The following is an 11,675-nucleotide window of genomic DNA, read 5'->3' as shown; positions in this document are numbered from 1 at the left end:
GGGCGGTCCGCCGGGAGACGGGGGGCGCCTCAGGCGTCAGCATTAGCCGCGTCTCCGCTCCGGGCCCTCGGCTGTGAGCGACCCCGGGGCTTGAAAGCCCCCGCCCCTCCAGCTAGGACTGAGGCAGCATGAATGTGGCGGAGGTGGAGGAGCTCGTCTCACAGAAATACGAGATCAAGAAGCGCCTCGGCAAGGGGGTGAGCGCGACCGATGCCCCGCGGGGTAGGACCTCCTGAGCGCGAGCGGCTGCCCCTTGCCCCGAGGCTTAGGAAGCCAGAGGGTGGGATTGAACCCAGGCTGCCTGCTGGTGTGCGGTGTTCGCAGCCTGCCGCGCCCCGGTAACCAGGGGCTGTGGAGGCAGAAACGCCCCTTCCTCAGTGGCAGCTGGGCTCCTGCTGCCCGGGAGACGGGCAGCCGTGTGGCTCTGCGCGCCGCGGCCGAAGCCCCACTGCTCTGGAAAATGCCAGGGTGGTGACAAGTTAATCCTGAGGCGAGGAGAAAGGGAAACAAGCAAGTGAAGTGGGAAGCTTGGAATGGCTCCACCTTCAACTTTGTAAGTGATGTTTAATGTTAGAGAAGCCCAGTCGGAAACAATGACCATGTCAGTCCTTCGGCTGAGCAGGGCTGACAGAAGATTCATTAATTAATTTATATTCGTGCTGTGCTTTCTAAATTCTCACTAATATTAGGCAAGCAAACAACAGGAAAAACAGGATTTTTCCTGCTGGTCTAGCCTGAGGGATGCAGGACTTGCTGGGGTGTTTTACAGTTTAATGCTTTTTAAAGGGTAAACCCAACCAGTTCAGACCTCCCAATTAATTTTATTAATTAAAATAAAGTTTTAAGTGACCCAAGTTGCTGATAAAGTGGAGGAATAGAGGGTTTAAGGAAAAGAGGTCGTTTTAATCCCCTTCTCCTTCTACAATGCAGTTTACATTCTTGAAAGGGCAACTAGGCTTATTGGGGGAATGTGGTCTGACAAGGCCAAGAACCTATATAAGAGAAAAGTGAAATTCTTCTTAAAATGCATGCAAAATCCTGTAGGCACCTAAACTCACTCAATGCCTAAGTTTTTCAGGGTAGAAATTCCCTACATGCCTACATTTCTGCCTCTGGGTATGCTCACTGCTGTCTCACTCTAGGCATCTGGCTGTCTATCTCCCACTTAAGCCCCAGCACATTTCTCAAACCAGGGGCAGATGCGCATTCAGCTGCCTAACTACATGCAGGGCTTAAATTGGTAGGCATGCTTAGAAGTGCCTGTTGGATTGGGTCCCATTCAGAATCGAAGAGGAGCAGCTGCTGCTAACCGTATAACTTGTAGCCCAGTGGTTAGGTCGCTCACTTGGGATATGGGAGATCCAGATACAATTACCTCATCGGCCAGAGATGGGATTAAGATTTGGCCAGGGGTCTTCCACCTCTCAGATGCAGGAGCGGCGCCAGGGTTTTTGGTGCCCTAGGTGCAGGGCCGGCTCTAGCCATTTCGCCGCCCCAAGCATGGCGGCACACCGCGGGGGGCGCTCTGCTGCTCCGGTGGACCTGCCGCAGGCGTCCCTGCGGAGGGTCCGCTAGTCCCGCGGCTCCGGTGCTCCACCGGAGCAGCGGGACCAGTGGACCCTCCACAGGTACGCGTGCCGGAGGTCCACCGGAGCAGCCTGCCGCCCTCCCAAATCCTGGCGCCCTAGGCGACTGCCTAAGTCGCCTAAATGGAAGCACTGGCCCTGCTCAGATGAGTGCTCTAACCACTGTGCTATGAGATATTATGATTTGGAGCTTCCTCAGTCTGTCCTGTTGAAGCTATTCCACTGTGAATAGATACTAAAATAGTCATTGGGTTAGAGAGAATGAGCATGCATGGGAATGACTCTGTAACGCAATGATTACAGAGAATGAGCATGCATGGGAATGACTCTGTAACGCAATTTTGGGGAGGTGGGAAAGCCCAGGTCCGGTCCTCTTGCTTAAACCATTCTTGATCCACAATGAGACTGCTTCAACAGGGGGAGGGATAGCTCAGTGGTTTGAGTATTGGCCTGCTAAACCCAGGGTTGTGAGTTCAATCCTTGAGGGGGCCATTTAGGGAACTGGGGTAAAACTCTGTCTGGGGATTGGTCCTGCTTTGAGCAGGGATTTGGACTAGATGACCTTCTGAGGTCCCTTCCAACCCTAATCTTCTATGAACAGGAGAGACTTAGGGAGCTCCACATGAGAATATCTCATAGCTCAGTGGTTTGTGAATGCTCTTAGGATTTGAACAGGGGTTTTCCCACATCTCTTCTCCCCACCCCAGACAGCCAGAGAGAATTGAACTTGAGTCTTCCACATCCCAGGTAAGTGCTCTAACTAGTGGGCTACAAGTTATAACATAGATATTACTACCACCTTCTCTGGCCATTTTGTGTGGCACAAGGCAAGCACCTAATTCACTCTCACAAGGAATTCCTTAGGCACTTAAGCCAGGTGGAAGGTTCTTGTTCATGGATTGCTAAGCAGAGCTAGGCACCTCCTTACAGCCAAGACTTTTAAGTCTCCCATCTCCAAAAGAGGGGTGGGCCTTAGCATACCCACCTCTTGTTGGCATTTCCCATTAGCTAGTTGAGACAGTTCCCTGCCTAGTGCCCTGGCTTTTGAGGATTGCAATCTAAGAGTATGTCTACACTGCAGTAAAAAACTCACCACTGTCCCATGTCAACTGACTTGGGCTCCTGATGCTCAGGCAGTGGGGCTATAAATTTGAAGTGTAGATGTTTGGGCTTGATCTGGAGCCTAGGCTCTGGGACCTCATGAGAGTGGAGGGTCACAGAGCCCAGGCTCCAAGCCCAAGCCCAGGTGGCTGCACTGCAGTTTTATAGCCCCGAGAATCCAAGTCAGCTAACAAGGCCAGCCATAGGTGTTTTTTTGCAGTGTAGACATACCCTGAGGTGCTTGTCTCTCCCCATTCATTATATACAGAAACAATAACAGAAAATGTGGAAATCGAAGAGGTGCTTAATGACTTCTTTATTTTGGTTTTCACCAAGAAGCTTGGTGGTGATTGGATGTCTAACATAGTGAATGCCAGTGAAAATGAGGTAGGATCAGAGGCTAAAATAGGGAAAGAGCAAGTTAAAATTACTTAGACAAGTTAGATGTCTTCGTCACCAGGGCCTGATGAAATGTATCCTAGAATACTCAAGGAGCTATCTGAGACATTGGAACTACTATAAGATGGGTGCATAACTAGTTGGAAAACTGTTCCCAGAGAGTAGTTATTAGTGGTTCACAGTCATGGTGGAAGGGCATAATGTGTGGGGTCCTGCAGGGATCAGTTCTGGGTCCAATTCTGTCCAATATCTTCATAAATGATTTAGGTAATGACATAGAGAGTACACTTTATAAAGTTTGCGGACGATACCAAGCTGAGAGGGGTTGCAAGTGCTTTGGAGGAGAGCATTATTATTCAAAATGATCTGGACAAACTGCAGAAATGATCTGAAGTAAATAGGGTGAAATTCAATAAGGACAGATGCAAAGTACTTCATTTAGGAAGTAACAATCACTCCCATTTTGTATGCATGCAACTGACTGCCTAGGAAGAATACTGCGGAAAGGGATCTGGGTGTCGCAGTGGACCACTGTTGCAAAAAGAGTGAACATCATTCTGGGATGTATTAGCAGGACTATTGTAAGCAAGACACAAGAGGGCCTCACCCTCCCTGATTGAACTAACCTCATTATCTCTAGCTTGCTTGCTGGCATATATATACCTGCCCCTGGAAATTTCCACTACCTGCGTCTGACGAAAGTGGCTGTTCACCACGAAACTCACGCTCCAAAACGTCTGTTAGTCTATAAGGTGCCACGGATTCTCTGCTGCTTTACAGATCCAGGCTAACACGGCTGCCCCTCTTGATACAAACACAAGAAGTAGTTCTTCTGCTCTACTCTGTGCTGATTAGCTCAACTGATTATCATGTCCAGTTCTGGGTGCCAGATTCAGGAAAGATGTGGACAAATGAAAAGTCCAGGAAGGAGCAACAAAAACGATTAAAGATCTAGAAAACATGACCTATGGGAAGAGTGATCAAAATGGGTTTGTTATTTTGAAAGGAGAAGACTTGAGTGGGACATACAGTTGTTACAAGAGGGTGGAAAAATTGTCTTAACCTCTGAGGATAGGACACAAGAAGCAATGGCTTTAAATTGCAACAAGGGGAGATTAGATTGGGACGTTAGGAAAAACTTCCTACTGTCAGTGGTGGTTAAGCATGGATAATTGCCTAGGGAGTTGTGGAATCTCCATCAGATTTTTAAGAGAGGTTAGACAAACACCTGTCAGGACGGTCTATGGTCTCGGTGGTAAACTTTTGGCCCCAAGGCACGTGGGGAACAGAAATGTTATGGCAGGCCATGAAATGCTCACAAATGAGGTGGGGGTGTGTCCAGGACCTGGGCATGTGGCGTCCTGGGGTGGGGCTGGGGGTGAGGGTTTGGGTGCAGAGGAGCTCTGGGCTGGGATCAAGAATTTGGAGTGTGGGAGGCGGGAAGGGCTGGGAAGAGGGTTGGGTGTAGGAGAGGCTCAGGGGGTGCAGGCTCTGAGCAGCACTTACGTCAAGCAGCTCCCGGAAGCATGTTCCTTCTCCGCTCTATGTGGAGGGCACGACCAGGAAGCTCTGCACATTGCCCCATCCACACTCACCACCCCTGCAGCTCCATTTGGTGTGCATAGCAGCCGGATAGGGCCATGCTTCCAGGAGCTGCATGGTAGGCCTCCGACCCTGCGCCCCAGCCGAGCGGGCGGCCATGTGGTACTGCTTGCGAGCCGGCTTAAAATGGCTTTTGTGCCAGATCCTGGTCGCGGGCCATAGTTGCCCACTCCTGGTCTAAGACATAACTCACTCCTGTCATGGTGCAGGGATTGGACTAGATGACCTCTTGAGGTCCCTTCCACTCCATGAGTCTATGACTGTACAGAGCGCCTAGGCACCTAACTCGGCTTTGTGGATCTCAGTGGTGGTTTTGGATTTTCTATGCCACTAAAAGTTAGGCCTGACGCAGCTTTGCATTACTTGAGTCCCTTTGAGCATTCCATCCCTTATGCCTACTGCAGTCAGTATTTTCCCCGTATCATACCCTTTGTTTAAACTCTTAGCTAGTATTTCATCCACATGACAGTGTCATATTTAAGAAATTTAATTCCTTTTTCTGTTAAGATTTGTTGAGAAACTGTATTACATGCTTTACTAAAAATCAAGATCTAGAACAGGGTGGGGCAACCCTATGGCACGCGTGCTGTAAGGTGGCACACAAACTGATTTTTCAGTGTCACTCACAATGCCCAGGGCCTGCACTGATCCGGGGGCTGCGCATTTTAATTTAATTTAAATGAAGTTTCTTAAACATTTTAAAACCTTATTTACTTTACTACAACAATAGTTTAGTATCAAGGGTAGCCGTGTTAGTCTGGATCTGTAAAAGCAGCAAAGAGTCCTGTGGCACCTTTATAGACTAACAGACGTTTTGGAGCATGAGCTTTCGTGGGTGAATGCATGCACATCTGACGAAGTGGGTATTCACTCACGAAAGCTCATGCTCCAAAACGTCTGTTAGTCTATAAGGTGCCACAGGATTCTTTGCTGCTTTAATAATAGTTTAGTTATATATTATAGACTTATAGAACGAGATCTTCTCAAAACATTGAAATGTATTACCGGCACGCGAAACCTTAAATTAGAGTGAGTAAATGAAGACTCAGCACACCACTTCTGAAAGGTTGCCGACTCCTCATCTAGAACATCATCTGCAGGCTCATCATCAACTAATAATGTAATTCTATCAAACATATTGATAGGACAAATTCACAGTACATAACTTTATTCACTCTAATCTCTCTAGGTACTTTTGGTCCCAAGAGTCCCTCAAAAACATTAATATATAATAGTCATATAATATAGTTGAGATCAAGTGCTTAATACTATTTTAAAAATGACTGAATATTTAGGGGAAGGATTGTCTTGTGCCTAAGGTACTGAAATGAGGTTTAGGAGATACGAGTGCAATTCCCAGCTCTGTCACAACTTCCTGTGTTACCTTGCTTGAGCAAATCATTTAATATTTCTGTTCCTCAGTTCATAATATGTAAAATGGGGATAATACTTCCATTCTCCTACTGTTTGTCGTGTGTGTGTGTGTGTGTGTATGTATATATTGTAAGCTCTTTGAGACAGAGACTGTCTGATAGTATGTAAACACATAGGCCCAGATCCACAGATATTTAGGCTTCTTGGGAGCCTAAATACCTTTGTGGATTTGGGTCATGTATAGCATATAGTACAATTGCATCCCATTCTCAATTGGGGTCCCTAGGTGCTAATGTAATAAAAATAACTATATGGGTAATGAGACTGTCCAGAATTACATTGGCTAGGATAATGTTTTTTATAAGAGGTATAAAATATAATGCTTCACTGTCTAAGCTGATCTCTGACAGTGGTTAGGAAGAAACTTCTCTTATGGACAAGATTTTTCTTTAACTGTCTATTGTGGGGTTTCTTGCACCTTCTTCTTAAGCATCTGATGCTGGCTACTGTCAAAGACATGATACTGTACTGGAAGTACCCCACTAGTTTGATCCAGTGTGACAGTTCTTTTGTGACAAAAGTATTGCCTTTTAAAAAAATAAGTAAATAAATCTAGCAAGATTTATTCTTTACAGCCCTTAGTCCTAACAGTGCTTTTTATTGATCCTGGTCTCTTTACCCTTTAAATGTTGAGTGATGTGTTTTTTTGTTTGTTTTTGTTTTGTTTTTCCTGGTAATTCCTTCTACTAAGAACATTTTCCCCCCAAACCTGGTCCTAACTGAATCTAGGGACTGAAAGGAAGTTGGTGTAACTGGTGGATCCATCTATCCTTTTTACCTAGGCCTACGGAATTGTGTGGAAAGCAATTGATCGCAGGACAGGAGAAATAGTTGCTGTCAAGAAGATCTTTGATGCTTTTAGGAACAGAACAGATGCTCAGGTAAAGAGCTGTTTTACCCATGTATTCTGAAAGACATGCATGGTGAATACAGGGGTACTTCAAAGAGTCACACATTGACCTAGATGGGTAGATCTCTGGAACTTGTTACCACAAGATATTAAGGACAAGAGTATAGTAAGTGATTTGACATTTATATGGGTAATAAGAATTTCACCTTCTACAGTTTACACTAGTTAGGATAAAAATGTATAAGAGGTAGCCAAACCTCATGTGTCATGATGTAACTAATCACTGACTGGCTGATGTTAAGAAGAAACTTCCTCCATAGCCATGTAAATATTTTCACGTTACCGAGGCCCTGAAACATAAACTCTTGTGTCAGAGGCCCAGTCTGAGGCCTGAACCAAAGTACTTCCAGGCATTGATAAGCAAAAGCTGGGCTGTGAGCCAGAGACAGGCCCTGCTCACAGAAGTTGGCGACAAGAGGGTTGTTAGAAGCATAAGTGCTAATAAGAGGAACTTATGCCAAGATGACATCAGAACACTCCACAGACATAACAAGGAACAGGCAGGTGCATCTTAAAGACAGGGTCAAAAGGACAGCATAATGGATAGATCTATCTGTGTAAAACAACATGATCAAAGGAGGAGACTGCACCCTAATGAGCCAAGAGGCTGTACTTCCCTACGTCAGTAGAGATGAGTAATCTGTCCTGTAACTGTATAAAAGTAGGTCCCGGCGTACGCATCTTTGTCCAGCCTAGGAGACAGTGGAGTGTCTTGCCACTGACTGAGCTGTGTCCATTGCCAGGGGGCACACATTCGTAGTATGTCCGGTAGAGTCTATAGGATACTATTACTGTGCTTCGTTTGACAATAAACCTGGCTTGGGTTCCTTCATACCTTACTAGAGTCTGTGGTCTTTTGGGATTCTCTCAGGGTTTGCTCTGTCAGCTATCTGTGCAGAGCTCGGGCAGCACACAGAGGGAACATGCACGAAGCCAACTGTTGTTATCATCGAACAAGAGCAGAGCACCACACCGGTATCTACTGACAACACAAGCAATTTGATTTTTCCTAGTCTGACCCCCACACATGACACTCCACTCCTTAATAAATGGAGTTTAATCATCGCACTGGGCAGTCACTTTCTCTTTCTATGATCTTAATACTATGACAGTAAATATTTTTGTTTATTTCTAGAGAACATTCCGGGAAATTATGTTCCTGCAGGTAAGTAACACGTCTTCTCCCCTCTGATGTATCCTTTAGCTCTCCTTTGTATCTCTTCCAGCCAGCATCCGCTTCTTTCCTTCTCATCCTTTGGTTATAGTGCAGTGGCTACTACCACCACCTCTTGTCATGTTTCAATCATTCTTTTTTGTGTTGTCTATCTCAACAGTAGCAAGCCGTCTTTCCATGACTAGTAAAAAAAGAAAAAACTGGTGATGTTCCTCCCAGGGTGTTTGTCTGACTTTTTTGTCTGTGGCTTCACCACTCTTTTATCTTCTTAACTATGCTCCTGTCATTGTTTCTGATCTGTAATCAGTCTCACTCCACTCGCCTACTTTCTTCCCTTTTTGAAATGATATATCCTGCGCATGGCCAATCCTTGGTTTTAGTTCTTGTGCATTTCATTAGATGCTCTGGTAGGAAGGTCATGCTGTCAGGTTTGGAAGTCCTTGTCTGGGGAAGGAGGGCATGTGCTGCTTAAGACAAGAGGCCCTGGTTTGATAGTGAAGAAGGTGAAAGATGTCCCTTATCTCAACTGTGAGGGAGAAAGCTTGATCACTTGAAATAACCAAAACTTGACAGAATCCTGTAAAATCTATTGTAAGGAGCAGTTCTATACATAGACTCGAAGGTCAGAAGGGAACATTGTGATCATCTATTCTCACCTGTATTATACAGGTCACAGAACCTCCCCAAAATAATTCCTAGAACATATGTTTTAGTAAAACATTTCAACTTGATTTAAAAATGGTCAGTGACGTTAGTAAAACATTTCAACTTGATATAAAAATGGTAAATTGTTCCAATGGTTAATTACCCTATCAAAAATTTATGCCTTGTTTCCAGTCTATTTGTCTGCTTTCAACTTCCAGGCACTGTATCACGTTATATCTTTTTCTGCCAGATTGAAGAGCCCACTATTAAATATTTTGTTCCCCCTGGAGGGACTTACAGACTGTAATCAAGTCACTCCTTATCCTTCTCTTTGTTAGACTCAAAGAGCTCAGTCAATTTAGCTTACCCCAAAATAGGGCATATTTTCTAATCCTTTCATCATTCTTGTGGCACACTAGCATAATAAATCATATAATTAAATTGTATTAAAATCAATTCCACAGGAACTCAGCCAGCCAGCCACCTAGCTACTGCCTTCATCATTTATGAAGTATACCTTCTCTAGAGACACTGTCAAACAGAACTGATATTATTTGGCAGATGATTTTATCTTTGTATATGGCATTGCTGCAACTAATACTGCAATACTGTATCCAGTTCTGGTGTCCACATTTGAAAAAGGATATGTAAAAGTTTGAGAGAGCAGAGAAGAGCCAAAAAATTACTTACAGTGTGAGAGTTAGGAAGCTCAGTTTGTTTAGTTTATAAAAAGGCAACTTGATTACAGTGTACAAATACCTTCACTGGGAGAACATACTAGGAATTTAGAGGTTCCTTAATCTAGCAGAGAAAGACATAACTTCCAGCCATTGGCTCTTGTTAAGCCAGACAAATCCAAATTAGAAATAAGGCACACACATTTAATAATGAGAATGATTAACCATGGGAAGAAACTCCCAAGGGAAGTGGTATATTCTCCATCTCGTGAAGTCCAAATCAAGTCTAGATACCTTTCTGAAAGATATACTTTAGTCAAACACAAGGGTTGGGAATCAATACAGGAGGAACTTGGTGAGATTCTATGGCCTATGTTATACAGGAGGTCAGACTACATAGTGTAATGATTCCTTCTGGCCTTGAAAATCTATGAATCTGTAAAACTAATTATAGATGTAAGTAGTGACCCCTATATGAAGGATGCTTAATTATTCCTTTGATAACCCCTTATTTGCAGTTGCGTATATCTTTGTTAAATTTAAACTATTTGGATTGCAGTTTTCCATGCTTGGGCTCTGCCTCAGGTTGGATTTTTTAAAAAAACGTTTAATACAAATGATTTAGCTATTTTCTAGCATAAGCCACTTTCTCTGACCAGTTTTTGGAAAGCTCAGGCATTTCACAATTTTAGAATAGGAAATTGAAATTTGGCCAGGGGATAGTTGTTGGTTCAGAGGTGTGCTTTTTGCTATTCCTGAAAAAAATGTTTAGATCTTGCCATGTAATAAGTGTGGAGAAATTGCTGTTCACACATGTACAGTAGAACTTGTTGAATGTTTTGTGCTTAATTTTCTGAACACTTCATCTGAACTGTGTGTGCTCCACTGCATCATTGAGCTTCTGACATCATTTTGAAGTGAGCATACAGAGCTGACTCTCTGGATGAGAAACAGACACAATGTTGGTGCTAATGTTACAGAATTTGGAAGATGTATAATGAATGAGTCAGAGCAGTGGCCCCCAACCTTTTCCATGGGGCAGGTGCCCGGACGACTAGCCACGGAGGACCATTGCTGCTGGACAAGCAGCTGCCAAAATGCCGCTGTGAAGCAGCGTCATCAAGAGGTGTCGCCGCCGAAATTCGGCGGCATTTTGGTGGTAGCGCTTCTTGTCGTTGCCGCTTTTCAGTGGCATTTTGGTAGCTGTTCTTTTGGTGGCCAGTAGATGGGTGCGCATGGATGCCCCGGTGAGTGCCATGGCGCCCAGAGGCACCGTGTTGGGGATCCCTGCATCAGAGGACTGTTGGAAGAGAAAGGATGGTCTTGTAGTTAAGGCAGTTAGTTGACTGTGCCCCATGAAAACTGATTCTGCCCTGGTTCTGCCTCAGACTTCCTATGTGATGGTGGGCAAGTCATTTAAACCAAAACTTTCACTATCACTGCTATTCTGGGTGGTCAGTTTGAAATGCCTATGGCTTAATTTTCACAAGTGCAGCATACTTTTTTTTTTTTTCAAATGCAGTTAAAGGAAATGGGTACTGCAGTTGCTCAGCACCTCTGAAAAAATCAGGCCCCAGTTGTCTTCAGTAAGGCATCCAGTCATTGAGGAACTCAAAACTAGTGGTTACGTCTGAAAATGTTGGCCTTAACCTCGGTATGCCTCAGTTCAACATCAGTAAAACAGGAATAATAGTATCGCTCGCTTCATAGGGATGTTATGCAGATAAATTCACTGATGTTTCTGAGGCACTCCTACTATAATCACTATAGAAAAGGAAAGTAGTAATTCAGTCTTCATTGCAGAATTTGGGTTGTGAGCAGTAAATAAGGAATAGGGCCATATATTGAATAATCAGGACAAACAAGACTAATGCAAACCCTTAACGGTGACATCAGTAGTGTTATGGCAAATTAACTTCACAAATTCATGGAAAGTATGACAGTGAGCCATAGTGATGTGTTTATATAGTCTGTAAGGCTTTCCATTGGAGTGTGAGTTTAATGAAGTTGGAGTGTGAATTGCTTTTGGGTATCTTGTGGAACTGAAAGTCTTGTGGAGCTTTGTACTGTATTATCAACAGTGTTGTAGACAGTATGAAGAGGGAAAGGATTGCACAAGTCATTCCATTTAACCTTAAATGCATGGA

General features: G+C 44.3%; 1 protein-coding gene across 1 annotated transcript in view; it reads left to right on the top strand.

Annotated features, from left to right (window-relative positions):
• MAPK15 (mitogen-activated protein kinase 15) overlaps window positions 1-11,675 on the top strand; it is a 73,082-nt gene continuing 61,407 nt past the window's right edge. Inside the window, exons 1-3 of the mRNA XM_032787266.2 lie at window positions 1-197; window positions 6,905-7,003; window positions 8,168-8,197. Coding sequence (XP_032643157.1) covers window positions 129-197; window positions 6,905-7,003; window positions 8,168-8,197 — 198 coding nt within the window. The 5' untranslated portion in view covers window positions 1-128. The remainder of the gene's footprint in view (window positions 198-6,904; window positions 7,004-8,167; window positions 8,198-11,675) is intronic.

The sequence above is a fragment of the Chelonoidis abingdonii genome, chromosome 2, assembly GCF_003597395.2.
Source record: "Chelonoidis abingdonii isolate Lonesome George chromosome 2, CheloAbing_2.0, whole genome shotgun sequence".
NCBI classification, from domain to species: Eukaryota; Metazoa; Chordata; order Testudines; family Testudinidae; genus Chelonoidis; species Chelonoidis abingdonii.
This window is presented reverse-complemented; position numbering and strand designations above follow the sequence as displayed.